The sequence below is a fragment of the Ostrea edulis genome, chromosome 5 (genome assembly GCF_947568905.1).
Source record: "Ostrea edulis chromosome 5, xbOstEdul1.1, whole genome shotgun sequence".
Lineage (NCBI taxonomy): Eukaryota > Metazoa > Mollusca > Bivalvia > Ostreida > Ostreidae > Ostrea > Ostrea edulis.
This window is the reverse complement of record NC_079168.1, coordinates 52,476,705-52,500,276: the sequence shown is the minus strand read 5'-3', so window position 1 is coordinate 52,500,276 and position 23,572 is coordinate 52,476,705. Positions and strand designations below refer to the sequence as shown.

Genomic DNA, 23,572 nt, shown 5'->3' with positions numbered 1-23,572 from the left:
GAACATTCTCATGATTCTGATAAAAATGACTACCCGGGAAGACTTGGTAAAACAGACTCCGATTTTTTTTTTAGATGAATAACAAAAACTTCCTACTTGGAATTCAATTTAACCACACCTATATGTGAACAGGACTCGTGGCACATGTCTATATTTTTCATCATAATGCAATGTCCGACCTCTAAATCATTTGTTTGACTCCGAGTATCTTAAAAAAAATCATAAAAGAAAAATCCGGATAGAAACGATTGTTGAAATCGGTTGTTCATGTAAGCGTTTGTATGATTCAGAGTGCAAGTTTAAGTAAAGTGAATAGCGCATCACCGTATAAAACAGATACAGTAAGATCATAGTTTGTAAATCACCACTCGCTAAGATTTTTGAGTGTCCACTATTTTTACTCACTATTTATCAAATGTACTTCCATTTTGCGAGTATTTCGATCCCTGTGCTGTTTTTAATTTCAGCTCGTTTTCCACCATTTTTAAATGTTGACATTTGTTAGGTTGTAAGTAGATTTTTAAAGTAAGGCCACAGTTTTTAGCTCACCTGAGCCGAAGGCTCAAGTGAGCTTTTCTGATCACATTTTGTCCGGCGTCCGTCTGTATACTTTTCACATTTTCATCTTCTTCTCATGAACCACAGGGCCAATTTCAACCAAACATGGCCAAAAGCATCCTTGGGTGAAGGGCTTTCAAGTTTGTTCAAATGAAGGGCCATGTCCCTATCAAAGGGGAGATAATCACAAAAATGCAAAAATGGGGTGGGGTCATTTAAAAATCTTCTCAAGAACCACTGGGTCAGAAGCAGTGTTTTCCCTAAGAACCGGCCGCCGGCCAAATTGACCGTTTCAAACGATTTTCTGGCCGGTTCAAATATAAAAAAAATCAAAAAATAATATGTTGTCAATTTCAGTGATGTTGATTTACACGATCGATCTTTGCAAAGAATGTATGCAATAGCAATTGGTTGGCTATAAATATCTTTCATATTTCTTCCTTGTTTATGTTTTTTTTATCGAGAGCTTTTTGAAACGGCGATTTTGATTGGACGATATTTTAAACTCTCACCTTGCGCGTGAGAAGCACATGGCAGTGAAAAATAATGAAGCGTCGAACGAATACATTACATGATTTCTTCCAGTCAAAACATCGGAAAGGTGTGTATTTCACACCACTGTGACTAACTTGTCTGAGGTAAAAATGTTCAACCCTTTGGTATATATTTAAAAATGTAGGTTAAAAAGTGGCATATGAACAAGGGTCATTTTGCCCCCTGAAATGCCTCAGAATGCAGGATTTTGCGTCTAATTTTCCAAAATTTCATGGGGGGAATCCCTCTTCTTCTCAAGAACCACTGAGTCAGAAAAGCTGATTTTTACATGAAAACTTTCTGACATAGTGCAGATTCAAGTTTGTTCAAATCATGACCCCCGGGGATAGGATGGGGCCCCAAGGGGGATTAAAGTTTTGCACACAAATATATAGGGAAAAACTTTAAAAATCTTCTTCTCAAGAACCACTAAGCCAGAAAAGCTGAGATTTACATGAAAGCTTCCTGGTATAATGCAGATTCAAGTTTGTTCAAATCATGGGCCCCGGGGGTTGGATGGGGCCACAATAGGGGATCAAAGTTTTACATACAAATATATAGTTAAAATCTTTTTCTCAATAACCACTGAGTCGGAAAAGCTGATATTTACAAGAAAACTTTCTGACATAGTGCAGATTCAAGTTTGTTCAAATCATGGCCCCCGGGGGGTGGGGGGGGGGGTCAAAGTTTTACATACAAATATAGGAAAAAGCTTTAAAAATCTTCTTCTCAAGAACCATTGGGCCAAAGAAGTTGACATTTACATGAAAGCTTTCTGACATAGTGTAGATTCAAGTTTGCAAAGGGTAGTTTGGGCCATAATAGGGACTATTAGGTTTTACATGCAAATATATATGGAAAGTCTTCAGATATGCGCCAAGGTGACTCAGGTGAGTGATGTGGCCCATGGGCCTCTTGTTTTTTTTTTTTTTTTGGTGATGAAATGCCATCTGGCATCTGTTTCGTCGACAACGATATAGGTATCGTTACTGTCATCGTGTGTGGCCATATCTGTTTACATGGTTTTTAAAAATACGGAATAAAGATATTTCGCAAAACGAATAGTGATTACCAAATACAAATCAATACGTTTGCCTTTCACGATTTTTTATTTGTAAAATTGAAAATGATTTTTATTTTTTCGATTTAACATGTTGGAGAGAATAGGCGGAATAAAAAAAAAAGTAGAAATTTGCATTTTATTTTTTTTCTGATTCCCCAGAAATTAGGGTCGGCGGATCCGTAAACCAAGAAATAAAAAAAACTGTGGCCTAAGTCGATATAAATCAACTCATACTGTATCGCGATATATACCTGACAATACGTGTATCGTGAGCCCATGCGATCAATACGATCGGTGTATCGTTACACCTCTAACTATGACCACAGAAACTCTGCAAACCAGGGTTTGAAACTAACTTGAAAACTTTGGTAGCCATGTGGCAGGGATTAAAATTAATGGTCGCCAGAGGCAATTGAATATTGGTACGGGTGATGAAAACTTCGTAAGGCACTGGCCCGGTTGGCAGGGTTTTTAAAAAGTGTTGGTAATGTCGGATTATCCGATAAAAGTAGTAAATGTCCGACACAAGTTACTTAATTGTCGGTCCTGATGACCGATAAAAGATCGGGATCGAAATCCGTTTTTTACCGGGGAAAATGGCGGCCATGTGGCCCATACAATTTCAAACCGATTCTAAATCCTGCAAGACATTGAAACGTAAACGTGAGGAATCTGTTGTGAGAACTACAAGGAGAAAAGAAACCGGGAATCTGGGAGACAATGGCTTTTGTTTGATGCGGTTTTATTTATTGCTAGGTGACACCATCTGCTCAAAGTCGCGAGACCAACTACACCCGGACCAAAGTGAGAGAGAGAGAGAGTAATTTAAACCAGCGATTTTTTTCTACCCACTGGTACTGGTACCGGTACCCATTCGATTGGGGAAAATAGCGTCAAAATCGAACAAATTGGGAATTTTCTACAAATGTTTCAGCAAATGATTTTAACTAAAAGAAAAGAAGAGAACAAAACAAGAACTATTCATCTCTTTACAAACTTTTTACGGTAATATTTGCTGTTGGATTGTTTTAGAATCGCTGTAGTTCTACAAAACATGCGCACTGCCATGATCTGTACTTTCGATTTAATACCAGAAGTGAACATTTTAGTTAACTTGTACAACGTTTCAGACTAAGTAAATTACGATGTCAGCGGTCTATTTTTCGGAAGGTAAGTTGGGAATTTTTAGTCTCAAAATTGGGAAAAATCAACAGTTTTTGGCATTGGGAATGGTACCGTTTATCGGTACCAGTTATATAAGGGAAAAAATCGCTGTAAACGATTGCAGAGGAAGATGAGAAAGAAGTTGAGAGGAATAGAGAAAAAAGTGGAGGGTGAGAGAGAAGTGGAGGATGAGAGAGAAATAGAGCAAAAAAGTGACTCGGTGAATTGAGGAAGATTCAGAGTGTGAGGAAGATGCGAAAGGGGTATGAAAGGAGAAGTTATGAACGTATAGCTGAGATGGAGATTGAATACAATTACACATGTAGTTGATTATAAATAAAATTTATGAAAAACCTCAAAAGCAATGCATTTTTTTTCTGTTTGGGCTGACACTATTTCTAACAGAATCGGACCAAATGTCTGACACTTCAAAAGAAATTTCAAGAACTCTGGGTAGGCGACCAGAATTTCCTCTGTGTCCAAAGTTGTAATATCGATGATAAACACGGTTTCTCATTGAATTCATAGTTTGTGTTTATTATCTTTTAAAATAAAATAATAAAAAATACAATCGACGAATCTTTATACAATTTTTTTTAACAAGGCGTGTTATGTAGTAATATTATGGAATTTTGAATGGTGCATTTGGGTATCTACATTTACGTAGTGTGATATATTTCCTGTTAGTTAAGTCGGACATGAGGGAAGATTAGCCCGATTAGGAAAATCCTAAAAGCATCATGTGGGGACTTATTGAAGGGATAATGGCTCCCGATCCCACAAATAAAAGAAAGAATATAATAAAAACTACGAACTAACAAGAAAGAGAAAATTCCAAATATCATGGAAGGAAAACAGACCGTTTGGAGTTGGACGATGAGCTAGGAATGTTTTGCATGGCCTGCAAAACGTTCCTCAAGCATGAAAAAGGAAATAGAACATGAGTTAAATGCAGTGAATAATAAATAATAAAGTGAATATGTCTGACAAAATGTGTTCTTCATTATATGGGCTAGTAAATCTCATTCTGGACTAGTGAAATTTGAAAGTTGGTAACCCATTTGGCTACTTAATTCTAAGGGTTAATTTTGATCCCTGTCATGTGGGCTACTGAACCTTGCACAGGGATTTTTTTTGGTTCTGTAGGGTGCCAAATTAAGGCCCCATTCCCAATGCTAAAAAGCAGGTATTTTCCCCCTATTTTTGCTTTGAAATTCCCAAACACTTAGACAAATCAAGCAGAGTAGCCTAATTGTTCATAAATCTTCTGCACAGGCCCAAAGATTACAATTTTTGCTTCAAAATTGTTTAGTAAACCTTATTTTCTGACCTGCTTATTTGAACGAGGTAAACTTCAACCAAATTATACCTTAATGCACTCTGGATTGGTTTTCTCCCTACTTCTTTGTATGAAACATTTTTCACAATTTTAAGCAAATGTCGCTATTTTTCCCAATTGGAAAGGCCCAGGCCCTTGAATTCAAGACCTTAAAAAAACCATGTAGCAATTATAGGGACACATCAAACAGGTTGGGAACACTTCCCCTATAGCGAGATATTCTCGCTAAAACGCGATTATCCCTCTCTAGCGAGAATAAATGTATCGCGTACAACAGAGAAAAACACACGCGGAGTACATCTTTTCGTGATTCACAGGGCTCGAAATTAACATATGCCCGTCAGTCTGTGACTGTTTAAAAGTCTGGCGGACTGACTGACATTTGTTTTAGTCAATCCGATGAGACTGGTTAATTTTCGAAAGCATCATTTTGGAAAATATACTTATGAAATTTTATACACACATTTGGCATGCTTCGATCTGTAGATATCAGACGAATCTGATTCGTAAATATGAATCCCACATTCAAGTGTTACAATATTGTCTGAGGCATATTGAGTTGAATTTCATTTCAATAACATTAACGGAATATGTTCAATTATTTCTGGAAAACTCTGTTGGACTGGTAAATTTTTCTGCGGACTGGTTGAAATTATACCCCATCAGTCCAGCTGGACAGGTGACATAAAAAGTTAGCTTCAAGCACTGGATTCACGTGAAAAGAAGAAAAAGTGCTAAAATGTCTGATACTTCTGCAAATATATGAATCAAAACAAAAACACTCACGATGTGTATTGGATTTCAGACTGCTTCCCTCTTACGCAGCAACTTTGATATGCAATTTCATTACTATGTTGTCAATTTCATAGAAACAATTTGCATCATGTTGAGTGCGTGTCGCACTTATTCAGCGTTGCACGGGATTTGCCATTATTTTCAATAAAGACGCCAAAACTCCTGTTTATGGTAATGTTTATTTCTCGCTAAAGAGGGATAATCGCGTTTTAGCGAGAATATCTCGCTATAGGGGAAGTGTTCCCAACCTGTCAAAATTTAGTCGCCCACTGACTAGAAAACCTTTTATTTGAAAAATATTTTTATGTTTTGTTATGCTGTTTGGTTTATATGACATGCAACTGGCAACAATCAATCAGGACCCTGTGACTAGTGATGGGCAATTGGGAATAAAAAATTAATCGATGATCGGATTAATCGGATCCACCTTTTCGATTGATTAATCGAAAAATAATAGGAGAGAGAGAGAATTTTTCACTAATGGAGATGTCTAGAATCATTAGAAATTTGAAGTTAATAATCCGATACTTTCGAATTGGTTTTCCCAGGATAGGGATAGATCTCTCGACTTCTTGTTGTTCTTGTGGGATCCGGGTTTAAGAGTAGAGCCTTGCTTGTTGTAAGAGGCAAAATCCGAGGCCCAGTGTCACAGCAGATGTGGTAAGATAAAGATCCCTCCCTGCTCAAAGACTAAGCGCCGAGCATAGGCCTAAATTTTGCAGCCCTTCACCGGCAATGGTGACGTATCCATTAGGAGTGAAATATTCTCGAGGGGGACATTAAACAATATTCAAATTTAATCTTATCAGATGATTCAGTTTTGTCAGCCATATTGATTTCAGTTAAGTGTCGGCAGGAATATTCGTATTATTAAAAAAAATATCGACATCGGCTATTTTCGATTTTCAAAATGACAATCAATTATTCACATCGTTTCAGTTATATCGACTGACAATCGAAAGTCGGCGATAATCAGTACATCACTACCTGTGACATTTGATGGCATTACAGAAAATAGAATCACGGTGAATACGATAAGACAAAAAGATAACGGAAGTTTGAAATCATGGAAGACCAACTGACCACGACACCTCCATGCCCCTATGCATGTTTCCCAGCATTTTTCCTGAAGAAGAGGTATCAAATATTAACTCACAATATGAACAACTTGCATCCGCTTCTGCGTTTTCTACCCACAGTCCATTATTCCAACAACTTCCGTTCTCTTTTTGTCTTATCGTAATCACCCTGATACTCATTTCTGTCTGTATTTTTTGTTTCTTGGGTTCACTGACCCCATTTATAAATTGCCACATTGTAGGTAATTCAAAATCACCAAGACGCTTTGCAGAGAAGTTTATCGAGAAAATTGTTTATCGTGTAGCTTCGGAAACTATCGGGATCATGTATATATTAAATCTAATGTAAAAGTACGATACTTTCCGAAAGCTGTATTCTACTTATACAGCAACTACATGTACTGAACTTGTGCGCGTCCTTATATCTGATTTTGTGTATCACTTGTGCTTTGACAGCAAACATTTTCATGGACATTGTATGTTGTGTGATATCATTACAATGATAGATGTGACAGTGAAGATGTTTTAACTAGTGTACATATTTTTAAACATTGTTTACAGATTTCCAGTTTTAAGAAGAAATGGCTCTATCTGAAAACTTCATATATGAGCCTGTATTATATAGATGTAGAAGCACAAGGGCAAATGAAGTCCAAGATCAAGTCCATATACAGCAGAACCAACCAAAACACAGGGCAACCCAATGCTGTTTATGTCAGTTTGAGTCTTCTAAAGATACTTCATGGGTATAAAATTTACTTCTTTGTTTTAGCTCAACCTCAAGTGAGCTATTCTGATCACCTGTCGTCCGTCTAGATCTCTATCTGTAAACTGTCCGCATATTCATCTTCTCCAGAACCATGTGGCCAATATCAACCAAACTTGGTACACATCACCCATAAGTAAAGGGGATTCAAGTTTGGTCTAATGAAGGGCCATGCCTTCTTCGAAAGGGAAATGATCAAGAAAAATGCAAAAAAAAATAGCGTGGAGTCATTTAAAAATCTTCTCAAGAACCACTGGGCCAGAAAAGTTCAAATTCACAGGGATCGAAATTCTTTTTTTTTTCACTACTAGCAAAATTGAGCTTTTACTAGCATTTTTCAATTGATTGCTGTTTTACAGGAATTTAAGAAAACAAGCATGTATCTATATCAAAATATAGGGAAAATCTTTTAAAATCTTTAAAGTGCAATAATAAATATAATATTGAGAATTCTTTCATTTAAATTTTAATGAATTATCAGACAACATACATGTATCATTGGTGCATGATGAGGGTCATAGGGTACACTTGTGCGGCGAACTCACTGTCCAGAGATCTACCACCTATTTACAACATCATGTGGTTTGAAATCTTGAAGACTGTTTGCATCAATTCAAACTATATCTTCGAAACTTTTGGAAATTTCATCTAAAAAATTCTAGTTGAAGAAAAACCTCGAACTCTTAAATGTTTTGACTATAGACTACAGAAGGACACTGCATGAAGCGTGACACAAACACTTTCATGTGTTGTTTCATGTAAACACGGACGAGATCAACATGCTTGCTATTTAAATCAGACGTCTCTGAGACGCCCATAGTGTGCCAGGGCTGTCACAGCATATTTTGGTACAGGGACCGGGACCCTTGAGATTGGGAAAATTGGCATCATTTTGAACAAAATTGGGAAACTTACAGAATGCATAGAATTTTCCCTCACATCATGTTAATTAAAACAACATCGTATCGATGCGCTTGCATTTCGATTTTGATTTCTGATCAATTTTTTTCCTGTAATACTTCGCATTGTGCGACTTTTTTTTTCATCAGTTCGTACGCGATTTCGTACTGGTCCCATTTTCCTTGCAAGAACACAAAACATGCTGTAGCATGTACATAATGTAATACCTAAATTCTTAAAAGTTAAATTAATGGTTTAGAACATATTCAGGCCAATACCTATTTTTCAGTCAAAACTCAGCGTAATGTTTTATATTAGCTCTGTTAAACGAATTCTCCTAGTACAATTTGCTGTATCATCAGGACCGCTCAAACGCTTCAAATAAAACGCATCTCGGTTATTTAGACGCCGAGAAGATAAACACGATACACCAAAAAGATAAACACGATACAGCGTTTTGAGTTTTGGTTTTTTTATTTATTTTTTTTCCCCGAGTTCGAGGGTTTGTCAAGTTGGGAATTTTTTACTTATAAATTGGGAAAAAAGGGCACTTTCTTGGATTGGGAATGGGGCCGAATATCGGACCCAATTCGGGTAGATTGACGGCCCTGTGTGCATGAAGTAGGCCATCTTCGACATCACTGACTGAGATGACCTTGGCCTTAGTTATTTATTCGATCAACGTTTACTTTTTCAATACTTGTATATTCATTCTGTAAAGCATTTCTATGCACAAGACAAAATTATCGTAAACTTCAAAATATAGCCAATAAACCAAGGAAATCCGGAAAAAAGATCCTTTTTTTTTTCACTCACAAAAAGCTGCGATCACTTGTGATTTTTCACTTGCTATGTCAATTTTTAAATCGCATTTAGCGAATATTTCCCCTTAATTTCGTTGCTTGATTTACAAGAAAGCTTCCTGATAAGAGTAGATTCAAAGTTTGTTCAAATCATGTTCCCTGGGGTATATAGTGAAAATCTTCTCTAGAACCACTGGGCCAGGAAAGTAGAAATTTACATGAAAGCGTCCTGACATAGTGCAGATTCAAGTTTGTAAATCATGGTCCAGGGGCACATAGAACTTTCCTTGCTCCTTGTAACTATGAATAATTAATGCAAATTAGGTGACCTATGACATCGCAACATTGAAGCGGGCCGTATAGTGATACGACCCTATCAGGTATGCGCATTTCTATTTTCAGACGGGATTTTCCCTTTGCACATGCGCAATGATCAGAAATTGAGAGAATATTCGTTGGGGAAAAAATTATAGAAATTGATCAGGAAATGAATTTTTAATGATTTTTTTGAAGATTTTTGACTGGTTGTGATTAAAGAGATTGATATACTCCCAGCTCGGTGATTAAATTAATAATTGTTATATGGATATTTTGATTTGAATCTTCGATTTTTGTAAGTAGCTTGAATTTCCTCTGACGATTAAGTTGCAGTAAGTCCGATTCAGAGTTTTTTCCTCATTTTCTGTGTAAATCATATTTCCTTACAGCAAATTTTGAGAAAAATGCTACTTCCAGTTGATTGTTTTCATTATTAAACGTAATTTTTCGTTAGATTTTCAAAAAAATTCTTGGCTTTTGAAATGATATTTCAAAGAGAATTTGATTCAAATATGCATTCTTATCTCTAAAGTTTTCAAATTTAGGGAATACACTTGATTTTAGTTCCCATTTCTATACAAACCTCGATACAATAAAAGAAAATTATCAGTTATAAATCTTCGTCAAGATTCAAGAATGACTTGTTCTGGCAGATGGGGCAGTGCCTGTCTGAACTGTTTTACTTATTGCCCCCGCACAACAGTCAACAATGTTTATTGTCCACTTGCTTTCATTTATATAAAAAATTTAAAAATCATCTGATGTGCTAAGCTATTAGGGTATTTTTATCCAGCCCTCCCCATATAATATTTTGTACAAAGACTAAAAGCTCTTGACTGAAGAGGAGGAAATTCTGATCCTGAAGAGATTATTTTGCCAATGGCCTGTATTGAGAAATCAGATTCCGTAACAAGGAAATCAAAATTTGCTGTAAGGTCAAGATGATTCTTTGATTCGTTTGGCACCTAGCGCTCCCAATGAGCATGTAACTAGATTACTTCACCGTTTGATAATTCTTCTATTTTTATGCCCCCCTTTGAAAAAGAGGGGGCATATTTTGCACCTGTCGGTCGGTTGGTCTGTAGACCATGTGTTGTCCGCTCAATATCTTGAAAACCATTCACTTGATGATAATGATATTTCATATGTGGGTTAGTTATGAGTAGAAGAAGATCCTTATTGTTTTTCAGGTCAAAAGGTCAAAGGTCAAGGGTCAATCTACTCTGGACATAGGAATATAATGTCCGCTCAATATCTTGAGAACCCTTTGCTTGAAAGACATCAAACTTGGCACACTGGTACATCCTAAGGAGTAGATGACCCCTATTGATTTTGAGGTCATATGGTCAATGGTCAAGGGTCAAACTGGGCATAGGAATATACTGACCATTCAATGTCTAGAGAACCCTTTGCTTGACAGACATCAAACTTGGTACGCCATTACATCTTCAGAAGAAGATGACCCCCATTGATTTTGAGGTCACATGATCAAAGGTCAAGGGTCAAACTGGACATAGGAATATACTGTCCGTTCAATATCTCGAGAATAGTCTAGTCAATCTAGCAAATCACCTCAAAGTAATTGCAACAGAAACAAACTCGACGGGATTTAATAAACAAAAGCGTGATTAACAACATACAAAAAATCGGACAATGGGAAATATTTAAAATTTAGACTTAAATGTTTTAGTAAACCATCGATATTTTGTGATGTTTACGGCACGCCGTACACGTAAAGGTGAGTAACTTAACTGTGACAGTCATCGGAATAAAGTTATACACGACGATCTAAAGTGCATGTCATAAAAAAACGCGATTAAACAGCTTAACAGTCGTATTAAAAAGGTGATTTTAAGACCTTCTATATGCATACAATATTGCTCAGCATCTCATATTCTCTGCCGACTTCCATTCCCGGGGAACTTTCGCGAATAAAGCTTCAAAATATTTTGTTTGACCCTCTACTGAATTGATTTTAATTATAAAACACAATATTTACTTTAGAAGTTATGAATAATCAATTATAAATGAAATCTTAAAGAATTAGTGTCAATGTACAAGGGGGAATTACGGTTGTTAAAAAGAAAGTATGGAAAGCCATTCGGGTTAAAAGTTTCAGTTATTTTGTATCTTCATCATTTGAGAAAGCGTTTTGTATTAAAAACTTTTATAAAACTATGTAAATAAAGTTTTTTTGCTTTTCTTTTTCAAATTCAGGTTTGGGGAGTCATTCATGGGTAATAATAATGATAATAAAACATTGATAATATAAATAATAAAAATCAATGCAAGTAAACACTTGTGCATAGTATCATGATTTGATGTAAACTCGAGTAGTTACTCTTTCTAATTAGTCTTGGGCTCACGACCTGTGGAACCATATCTCCTAGCAGCATGCGAACAGCACGTTAGACCGCCCGACCATCTATTCAAGACAAAACTTGTTTTCGATGACGATGGAATTCTCGCCACACTGGCACACGATCATTGAGAATGGAAATGGGATACAGTTATTTATCGTAAATTTTAGAGGATCATACAAAATGCACATTGTGTTTGAAATGTCTATATATAAAGCACAGAAATAGCAACGAACTCTGAAATAAACATAACTGCCCTAAGGGACGAAATCAATGTCGGATGAAAATTTAAATTCAATTAGTCAGGGGGAGGGGAATAAAAACTCCCGCAAGTTTCTGTCATCCGACATCGATTACACTTTAGTGGAAAAAGGAAAAAGACAAGCGACTGTTGAATACCACATAATATTTAAAACATATTAATGAACATTTAATAGATTTAATGTACACTTTCATTTGTGAATAAACAGTAGAAAAGGTATACAGAGTGTTATTTATAATCGTACGTTTCTTTTCTTGTTATTCGATTAGTTTCAACATTTGTCATATTAAGTTTTAAAGGGGGGGGGGGGGGGGTTCTTGGTGAAAACTATGTGAACTTAGTTTTTTGTGAGACATTGGATTTTTGATCTTGCCCCTAATATAAGTGAAGAATATCGTTAAAAGCAGACGTCTTTTTAGGAAACGAAGTTTGTCAATCCTTTCCTTTCTACATGCATTCACAGGATGCGACACAACGTCAAGAATGTTCGGCATCGGGACAGGTCCTGTATAGTCAAAATGTAGACAAATCGCGAAAAAATTCTGTATATGATTAGTTTTTAAATGGAGGCAGGCTTCTGACAAACAAGTTGATGGTGAAGGGGTTTCAACTGTTTCATTTAAAGTCAGCATTTCGCGAATTATATAGTCATTATAACAATCTACTTTGCCAATACAACCTATCATTGGGTCAAATCTGTCTGACTTGTTTCATATACATGTAGATTGTTAGGCCCTTTTTGGCACAATAATATGGAATAAGGGTAACTCCGTTTCCCTTATTAAGATATAGAGCTCACGGTGGGTGTAACCGGTCAACAGGGGGTGCTTACTCCTTATAGCCCATAGGCATCTGATCCCACTTCTCGTATATCCAGGGGTCCGTGTTTGCCCACCTCTCTATTTTGTATTGCTTATAGGAGTTAACGAGATGGATCACTGTTCGTTATCTTCACCTTCCTATATGACGATTTCATAGAGAAAAAGATATATTCTGGTGTCGATGTCATATCGACTTTGTACGATGGAATACCATAGAGACACTTATAGGAGATTTGCTATGTGAAGAATTGTCTAACACAATATAATTTTTATAAGTTCAGTCATTGCCACTAACTACTAACTACAGCTGCAGAAAAGGAGCACTGTAAGAATTTTTTAAGTCATAGAGTGGACTAAAGAAATGATTAATTTGGATCCTTCGAATTGGGGCTTATCACTGCTTTCAGCAATTCTTGTATCCGTTAAAACTAAATTACAAGTCGCGCCAGATAAACTTTTGAACGGTTTTCGCTGTAAATGCAAGGCAAATTGTGACACTAGCCGTTGTACTTGTAAAAACATGGACTGAACTGTACTGCAATTACTCAAATGATCACTTATATAATTATCAGACACGTAGCAATACTGGTTCTGCACCTTTTATCATTACATGCAAAGTTGATAATTTTTTACGTACAGAGGTCGATTTTTAGACAGATTGGTTGCCCTCCCTCCTCTTTTTTTTTTTTTTTTTTAAAATAGCATTGTCGTGAACTGTACACAGTGGAAGTGTAAAATTGAACTGAGAGAACAACCTTAGCCCCCGCACCACCACCACACACACCATCAAGGATTTTTATAACTTTGGATTAAAATTTACTTGTCAATTTTCAGGCAATATTGTGAAATTTTCTTCACACATCCCCCCTTTTTTTTCCGAAGCTGCGTGCCTGATTCATTTTGCTTTTAATTCTATGTGTCCTTTGTTTTTAAAACAGATTACTCCTGAAATTCTCAGTATTAATTGTACAATAATTTGGATAGAACTAAACATCAAATACGGCTATAACCCCCCCCCCCCCCCCCCCCCCCCCCCCCCTCTCTTTCCCAAACTCTAGAACTTGACGAAGTGCACGTATTAAAGATTTCTTTATGAAATCGAAGAAACTGAACCTTGTTTCATCATAGATGTAGTACAAACTGTTAAAACTCAGCTTAATAAAGAATTTGGTAACATAAGCTTTACTATACACTGTTTGTTTTAAAATACTACATGTATTTATGTGAAACAGGACCGGAATGGTAAGCGCGCCTCCAACTTCCGATGTAAGGGGATTAACTGCAAAAATGTAGGTCATCTTTTACAGACCGTTTTTGAAGGGGCGCTTGTTTTGTGTTAACAGTTTATTTTAATGTATAAATCTTCATGTGGTAACTCATATATGCCTAATGGACAGGAAAAGGTATTTTCTTCCAAAATCCAGTTTTTAACGATTTTTGTTGGGAAATGAAGATTTCAGCCCAAAATTCGGCAAGGGAAAATAAATTTTGGTGCAGAAAAGTTTAGTTGTGCATTTGGACGTTTTATTCTTAAATTTATAAGATCAATGTCATCTCTTCTACATGTATAAAACAGACATTTCCTATCATTTCCAGTTTTTCACTATTTTTGTTTTAGAAAAAGGTAGGTTTTCCTACCTAAAATGGTATTTTTCATATATATTGCCAATAATCTATATATCTTACTTGTTGAGCAGTTTTTAAAATAAATCCTAACTTCAATTTTTTATTGGTAGACTCAAATGTATGACAAAATGTGGGTTTTCTTCTTAAAATTTCAATCTTTAACAATTATGTATATTCAAAAAAGCAAGATTTTACCCAAAAATTACAGTCAAGGAAAGAATATATTCTGCTGTAAAAAAAATTTAATCGAACATTTCCAGGTTGAAATTTGAGATATGAAACTTATTTTTATTGTATGTTACATAAAATGGACATTTTCTTCAATTTCCAGTTTTTTGCGATTTTCATGAAAAAACACATCCTTTTAACCCAAAATTCCAATTTTCCCATGGAAATACAAAAGCCGATTTTTAATATGTTGTTAGCATGTGTTTTCTTGCGTGAATAATCAAAATTTCATTTCTGTTGCAATTAGTTTGAGGTTTTGGTCATTTTTGAGCTAGATTGACTAGACTAGAACCCTTTGCTTGACAGACATCAAACTTGATACACTGGTACATCTTCAAGAGAAGATGACACCTATTGATTTTGAGGTCACATGGTCAAAGGTCAGGGGTTAAACTTGACATGGGAATATACTGTCTGCTCAGTATCTTGAGAACCCTTTTCTTGACAGACATCAAACTTGGTACACTGAAACGTCTTCAGGAGAAGACGACCACTATTGATTTTGAGGTCAAGGGTCACACTAGACAGGAATATACTGTCCGTTCAATATCTTGAGAACCCTTTGCTTGACAGACATCAAACTTGGTACACTGGTACATCTTCAGGAGAAGATGACACCTATTGATTTTGAGGTCGCGTGGTCAAAGGTGAAGGGTCAAACTGGACATAGAAATATACTGTCCGCTCAACATCTTGAGAACCCTTTGCTTGACAGACATCAAACTTGGTACACTGGTACATCTTCAGGAGAAGATGACACCTATTGATTTTGAGGTCGCGTGGTCAAAGGTGAAGGGTCAAACTGGACATAGAAATATACTGTCCGCTCAACATCTTGAGAACCCTTTGCTTGACAGACATCAAACTTGGTACACTGGTACATCTTCAGGAGAAGATGACACCTATTGATTTTGAGGTCGCGTGGTCAAAGGTGAAGGGTTAAACTGTACATAGAAATATACTGTCCACTCAACATCTTGAGAACCCTTTGCTTGACAGACATCAAACTTGGTACACTGGTACATCTTCAGGAGAAGATGACTACTAATTATTTTAAGGTCACATGGTCAAAAGTCAAGGGTCAAATTGGACATAGGAATATACTGTCCGTTCAATATCTTGAGAACCATTTGCTTGACAGACATCAAACTTGGTACACTGGTACATTTTCAGGAGTTGATGACCCCTATTGATTTTTAGGTCACATGGTCAATCCACTCTTGACATAGGAAGATATTGTCTGCTCAATATTTTGAATTAATGATACTACTCTCAATTAAATGATGTGTGTGTGTATATAACCCTTTTCAATTTTGCACCATGGGGGTTTTACAAACATCTCTTGTTAATTTCATATATGAATTTTCTTGGGGTGGATAATTAAAATTCTTCTTTTCCAACTCTACCTTGCACCGTGTACGTAGCCTTACTAGACTCAGGGAAGGTAGAAATCGCCAAGACATCGTTTACTGAAAATTTACATACACGTGCTTCCGCTTCTAAAAATACACCGGATGTTGATATTTTCTTACCTATTTACATATGGCGCATTAGCTGCAATAATGTAGCCCTCTGTGATTTTTTTTTTTTTTTTTTTTTTTTTTTTTTTTTGTAGGGAGAGGGCTACAACTCCTTAGGATCTCCGTAATGGTGCAAATGCGGGAGTGATTCACTCCCGCAACATTTGCGCTCATTCTAAACATTTCCTGACTTTCTTTACGTAAATAAAATGATATTCTATGTTTCTTAGTCAATATATAAATTTACAACCTGCAACTTAAGATTTGTGAGGCTCTATTCTACCGTTTTCAACAATTTCGATAAATTCCAATTTCTCGATTCATATTTGTGCGCCATGTTTGATGTACTGAAGTTTCAACTTCCGATTGTCAAGTCATTTGCATATGCCATATAAGGTAGTATTTACATCAATGGACAAGTATGGAGGCGAAAGCTATTTCGTCGGTATTGAAAAGGTTTGAATTTATTATCAAGTTAAAAACCGAACAGCAGAGTGTAAATTCTTTCTGCAACAATATGATTTTCCTTTCTTTGTCGAAGTGGCTCGAGTAACTACATTTTCGCGCTGATTGTCAATTTAGGTTTTTCATTAGATCCACCTACGAGATCTCGCGATAACAAGCATGGCGGAGTAGACGAAGAATTTTGCATGCTGTACATTATATTTAATGAAAAACACCTTTATTAGACATGCCCGAGCACAAAGTTGGTACTTCTTTTGGTGTAAACAACATTTGGGACTAATACACAGAGTTTATTATCGGTTATTCATAAAATTATTTTGCACCATTACGGAGATCCTATGGAATTGTAGCCCTATCCCGAAAACGTCAGAATAAAAAAAAAATTGGATAGGGCTACATTATTGCAGCTAATGGCGCATGCCCCAAAACACGCATATTAAGTACATCCGGTAGGAGCATGATTAGTTTAAGTAAAGTTCGGGGGGGGGGGGGGGGGTGTAGATGGGGCCACAATAGGGGATCAAAGTTTTACATGCAGATATATAGAGAAAATATTTAAAAATCTTCTCAAGAACCTCTGGGCCAAGAAAGTAGAAATTTACATGAAAGTATCCTGACGTAGTGCAGATTTAAGTTTGTTAAAATCATGGCCCCTGGGGGTGGGATGGGGCCACAATAGGGAATCAAAGTTTTACATACCAATCATCTTCACAAGTCAAGGGTTATTGATTCGTTATCTCGCACTAACCCTTGACATCAGTGTTTATCAAAAAGTTGGGCTCGTTCTTATTGTTTCCACAAAAAAGTGGGAACCAATGAGAATGCGGATCTATTTATAACATCGCGAAGCAAGAAATTCAAAGAAAAACACGTGTATTGATACCTACAGTTATGGCTATTTCAATTGTTTAAGCAATATTGTCTTAAGCTAAAAGGTTTTCAAACTTGATCTACTATCAGTAAATGTAATTAGTGGTGTAAATATTACAATTGCGCGTGTTTATCAATACATCAGTATGAGATCGCGTCATTTCTATCCATGTACAAGATGCAGTGATTTCATTGGATGTTTTATTTATAGTGGATTGCGTAATGGTCTAATGAGCCCAACTTTTATATAGCGACTGATGTAAGGTAAGGATTCAATAAGTCTTGACATGTGAAGATGCATACCAAAATACAGAAAAAAATCTTAAGAAAGCTTCTCAAGAACCATTGGGCCAAAGAAGTTTACATTTACATGAAAGCTTCCTGACATAGTGCAGATTCAAGTTTGTAAAAATCATGGCTCCTGGTGGTAGGTTTGGGCCACAATAGGGATCAAAGTTTTACATGTGAATATATAGGGAATTTTTTTTAATATGGGCCCAGGTGAGCGATATGGCCTATGGGCCTCTTGGTGTTTTATGTTCATTCAGTGTATTTTTGTTTCCTTGATCATTGAGAATATTGAATGATCGATACAAAACATGATCAGGAGTTGTATTCAATGCCGAGCTGCAGGCTGTTTTACTTTTTCGAGATGATAGCAAGGCTGAATAAAGAAAATGACAGGGCTGTTCCCTCAATCATAACTAATTACTTCACATATAAATAAATAGTTTTCAAATTTTGAAGATTTTAACAACAGCTGTGCCACTTCCATCAATTTTTACAATATTTGGGGGATTCTGTCACCCTGATCCAGTTCCTATGCACATTACGTCATGTGGCGTAGGATAACCTACTTGGGGATACGAATAATTTATCAGATGAATGATATCCATTGGATAAAGGAGTAAATATGTAATAAATAGATTTCTTATGGCAAGGTATTCATATCATACCATGATCAATGACCTTGTGACCTTGGTCTTATCCAGAACAGCAAGATCATACAGTGGAACCCCATTATTACGTTCCCCCTTTAATACGTTAGTCCGCATATTACGTTGGAATTTCAAAGCACAAAACCATTTCTTAACAAACCTATATAAAATAGACCTCGTTATTACGTTGTCCTAAGATGCCGGGACTCGGTATTATGTTGTAAAAATTCCAACAAAAACGTAATAAATCCCTAATTATTCCATAGTGATTCTCAAAATAATAAGCCATTCACACCTTGACTGCCTGAGGCAGTCACCATGTAAATTTCCTGGTCTGTTTGGGGATTAGAGACGCTTGACTGATCACGCTTCGATAGATCTAGCAACATCAATACAGGTGAATACCCCGTATCGAAGCCAGTGATAAACAATTAAATAATGTTTATTTAGATATTGTACTCTATGAAATTTACTTCATTTTTCATGTTTTGATAATCAAAGAAATAATTTCTCAACTACCTGTGTGTTCAGCATAGTGTGATTACCTTCGCTATTAAAATTCTATTTACGGACAGCTTTGGTACCAAACACGATAGACAAGATTTATCGTAGCAATGTTACAACCGCTTGGGTAACTTCTTGGACATAGGTGACTAAAGGTGTTCTATTAAAAAATTGTCCGTTGTTTGGACATGCAGCTTGGGTGTTCGTAAATCTCATCCATACATACACCAATCAAACTGCCCTGTGTTATCGGCCGATTCTTGCACGGCATTTACCTCAGTGAATATTCTAAAATCCCTTGATGCGCACGTGATTTTAGTGCCATCATTTAGCGTTGTAAATGAAATCTTCGTTCATCATTATATTTTTTATGTGGATTGCGCTTAAATTGTTCTCCGTGTTTATCGTTGGTGAGAAAAGTGTGTAAGTGTTGGGTATCGTGTGTGTTTTGTGTCTATAGTTTTGTTGTTTTTTGGGTGGGATTTTTTTTATTGTGTTGTTTATGTGTATTTAGATGAACGCATTGTTTTAAAGTTGAACAAAATGGCGGTCCAAATGAATGCAGAAAAAGCAACGTTTATCAAAACATCCTTATGTATCCTACACCAGAAATAAAGAAAAGGGATAAAAACATGAAGAATTACGGGCATTAAAGATAAGATGTAAATAAAACAAAGTATCAAAGTCTTTTAAACAAAGAAACAGTAAAGATATATTCACACACGGAATACCAACGGACGATATATAATTTCCAAATGATATTTTTAATGGATTTCACTGGGATCGTTTATTACGTTGCCCCCGGTATTACATTATTTTATCGTGACAAAATGGAAAACGTACTAACGGGATTCCACTGTATTAGTCATTGGTAGTGATCAAGCATCTCTTGTGTTTTGTTAATTCATTTTCAGTTATGTTTGGATCCTTTGGGGCTATGTTCGTGCTACAGTACAGGGTTACAACTTCATCTGAATACCTTAGGGGGGGCCAAGTGGGCCACTGAATAAAAAATCTTTTGAGACCACATGAAATTTTAGTAGACCACACATACATGTATTATGATAAAGATTGAATCTCGTGGGGATCCGGGTTAGAATAGGTCCTCAGTACTCCTTGCTAGTCGTAAGAGGCGACTAAATGGGGATGAGACCACAAAAAAACGAGGTCCCATATCACAGCAGGTGTGGCATGATAAAGATCCCTCCCTGCTTAAAGGCCGTAAGCGCCGAGCATAGGCCTAAATTTTGCAGCCCTTCACCAGCAATGGTGACGTCTATATGAGTGAAATATTCTCGAGAGGGACGTTAAACAATATACAATCAATCATGTCATGTTTTGTGCACACAGCACATATCATCCCCTTTTCGCAGCAAGCCATATTCTCCCCTCTTTAAATTAACCCTTGCATTGTTCAACTTCTTCTGGTTTTCGGTTTTTGGTGGTTTGAAACCCCCAGGAATGTGTTGCCACTAGGGAAAAACTCAACCGGAAACTGAACTCCCATTATAGTAGGACTCAGACCAGCCGTAAAGAAAAATGTTGATAAGACAATTATGGTTGCAAAGTGGGCAACTAGAACAGGAATTTGTGGCACCCACAAGCAAAGTATGGTCGCCAATGCGATTGAGTGAGCGGTAATTTGGAACCCTTACTATATGGGGTCCAAATTTTTCATGGGAATTAAGATTGGTAAAAAAATCTTTTATAAATCACAACAGCTGAACTATGGCAGGGCCAAGGTGACTCAGATGAGCGATGTGGCCCATGATCCTCTAATTCTAAATTCATTTCTGTTGGATACAATAGGAATTATGTTCAGTTATGGGGGTTTACAAAGCATATTTATTAAAGACTTCTAAATGCATTCATTTGATAGGTTGTAAACTGTTTCTTGTTATTTTGAAACTAAACTGAAAACTGAGAGCAAATACAAACCTGGATTGAAATACAGTGGGACTCTGTCCCGTATATACTACAGTGTCCTTTACTTTACGTAACAAAAATTTAAAATAAAGAAAAGGTACAGGAAGTAAAAATTTAGAATACAGATCAATGAGATCATAAGATTCGAAATATTTTTCAGTAAAGTTCACGAGTATGTAATGTTACGCAGCCGCTATTGTCACATTTAGTATTTTTATTTCATTTTGAACCCTTGACTCATTATGCAGTGTATATTTTACTAATACAGCACTTATTTATATTTTTTGAAAGGGCACATTTAGTGACGAAAACTATGGAATTTCATGTAATGTGACAGTACCAATGTCTAGTGCAATGTCGTCGCCAGTTCCAGCACAAGCAAAAACTAGCAAACGGGCAGGAGAGAAAACACCCCAAACATTGATGAAATTGATGGAACGACATCGGGAAAATGAACGGTAACTTAGGAAATAAAATTTTATTGGATATGCCATTATGGTGACAAAAAATTTTAAGAAGTGGTGGAGAACTTTACAATGTGTCATATAATGAGGTGGGGGTTTTTTCGGGGTGGGGGGGGGGTTGCTTGTCAGCATATTGTGTAAGTTGTAATGTTAACATTTTATTTGCATTTTTGTTTTGATTTATATTTCAAGAGTGAGGCACCATACACTTAATGAATCTATGAAGAAAGTGTGTGAACATGTCCCGGGTTACACAGATGTAATGAAAGAAACAAAGGCAAGTACAAGACTCATTGAAAAATTGATGTGAATAATCAACTAGAAATGCTAAAGCATGGAAAAGTCATTCTCAAATATAACTTTCATTGAAGGGACATTAGAAACACAAGCTTTGTACAAAGTTTACTTAAGCCAGATCATGAAATGGTGTGTCGACACTCTCAAGGTCAAAGTCACAATTAAAAAAGTAATTTGTAATTTTTTTCCAGACCATAACTAAGCTTTGTGAATTAGAGATTAGAATTTCTAAATTCATAGATTAGAAGGTCATTCTTGACACAAAGGCGCATATGGCAAGAAGTTTCTTGACTTTGACCCAAGGTCATTTGGTCTAGTACAAGGTGAGGTCTTATCCATAGCAATATATGATACAGGGATTGTAGATATTGTGCGAATGGAGCATTTAAATATGCTGTACTTTTGATATGCCCCACTGTGGATTAGTCCAGGGTATTACTTTCTTAATACAACTTGTAATGGTATTATGAATATAATTTACAAAACTGTTAGTTATCTGAACTCTGAAAATCCATTGGGACTTATTAGAATTTCTGGGACTCAGCCATTTCAAAAGGTTAGATTTCAAGACTTCTCTTGGCAAATTGTGTAGCATACCATATTGATATCAGCTGCAAACTTAGAATCTAATGCTCAAAGTAATCCGATTTATTATTGTAATCTAAGTTGCTAAAACGTCTGTTAGATAAATCATAAAATGAGATTGCTGTAATTATTAAGAAATATAGATGCTTTAATAACAAAAAAAAGAAAACTATTTATTCCTTAAATTTTCTGAACACTAGATTACATGTCCTTTAAAATTATTAAATAAATTTAATATTTACAAAATCACAGATTGATACCTGAAAAGTATGGACCCCTTTGGAATCAGGATAGGAACCAAAAAAAATCTAGTAAACCGCACAGATTCTGAAACATCTTTCCCAAAGAATCATCTACATTTTATAAAGTCTCTGAAGAAAATGTCGGCGTATATTAGAGATCTCGGAAATTTACACATCAAATTAATAAAATGCATACCTTAGTAACCCGAGTAAACAGCAAGATTTAATTCCAAATATTCTACCTGCAAAGATTATTTTACAAATTCCACATTTATTCTAAAATGGGGAAAAGCACATCTTATTTTAGTTTCATTTTCATTAGGTCACTTACTGGGGTAGGTGACCTATTGCTTTTGATCTGTCGGAGTTGGAGTGTCGTGCATTAACAATTGAATGTTTTTAACTTCTTGATAACTACCCATACAGAATGTATTGGTTTGGGCTACAACACAGATACACAACAAGTCTTGGAATATAGTGATTAACAAATCTCGGAAAGTAGTGATATAAACTGTATTCACCGAAATGTGACTGCATGAAGTATAAGAAATTTGCATGTAAGGAAAACTTTTAATGGAACATTTGATTTTAAATTACATTTTGATACTAATTAATGCACAAAACTGTGATGTAATTTCAAACTGAACAATTTTTGACGTATTTTTTTCCACAAATGTCTAACATTTAACGTCACAATGATGTACTATGGCATAATTAATGACTGTTATATTATCCATATTTTGCATTCAGTAGAGAAATTATACTAGTTTGTTCTGATGATGACCACCTCAAGGTAAATCAATGAATCAACAACTGAATTGAATGTATCACACTTAATTGTGTCTCAGTCCTTTTGTCCACACAATTTGAAATTGGAATTGCTTTTGGGGTCACATGTTTGAGAAAGATTTGGAAGTGTTGTAGTAGTTAGGGCTATATGGACCATGGATGTCAGTCTGGATAGCTTAATGGTTAGAGTACCTGGCTAGTAATGCAGATTTGATTCCCGGTTCAACCATAAATTTTCTCCTTTCCTATACTTCATTTAGTGCCTGTGACCACCCCTTGACTTGCAGGTTGTCCTGCCAGGGTCGAAAGATTCTGAGTTGTGTGTCTTTGCGGTTAAAGACAATTTAAGGGGAGGG

The 23,572-nt window shown here is 36.1% G+C and overlaps 1 protein-coding gene across 1 annotated transcript in view; it reads left to right on the top strand.

Annotated features, from left to right (window-relative positions):
• Nucleotides 1-23,572, top strand: part of LOC125652853 (uncharacterized) — a 79,342-nt gene that overhangs the window by 15,735 nt on the left and 40,035 nt on the right. The window contains exons 3-5 of the mRNA XM_048882293.2: nt 7,094-7,278; nt 21,131-21,297; nt 21,496-21,580. Coding sequence (XP_048738250.2) covers nt 7,114-7,278; nt 21,131-21,297; nt 21,496-21,580 — 417 coding nt within the window. The 5' untranslated portion in view covers nt 7,094-7,113. The remainder of the gene's footprint in view (nt 1-7,093; nt 7,279-21,130; nt 21,298-21,495; nt 21,581-23,572) is intronic.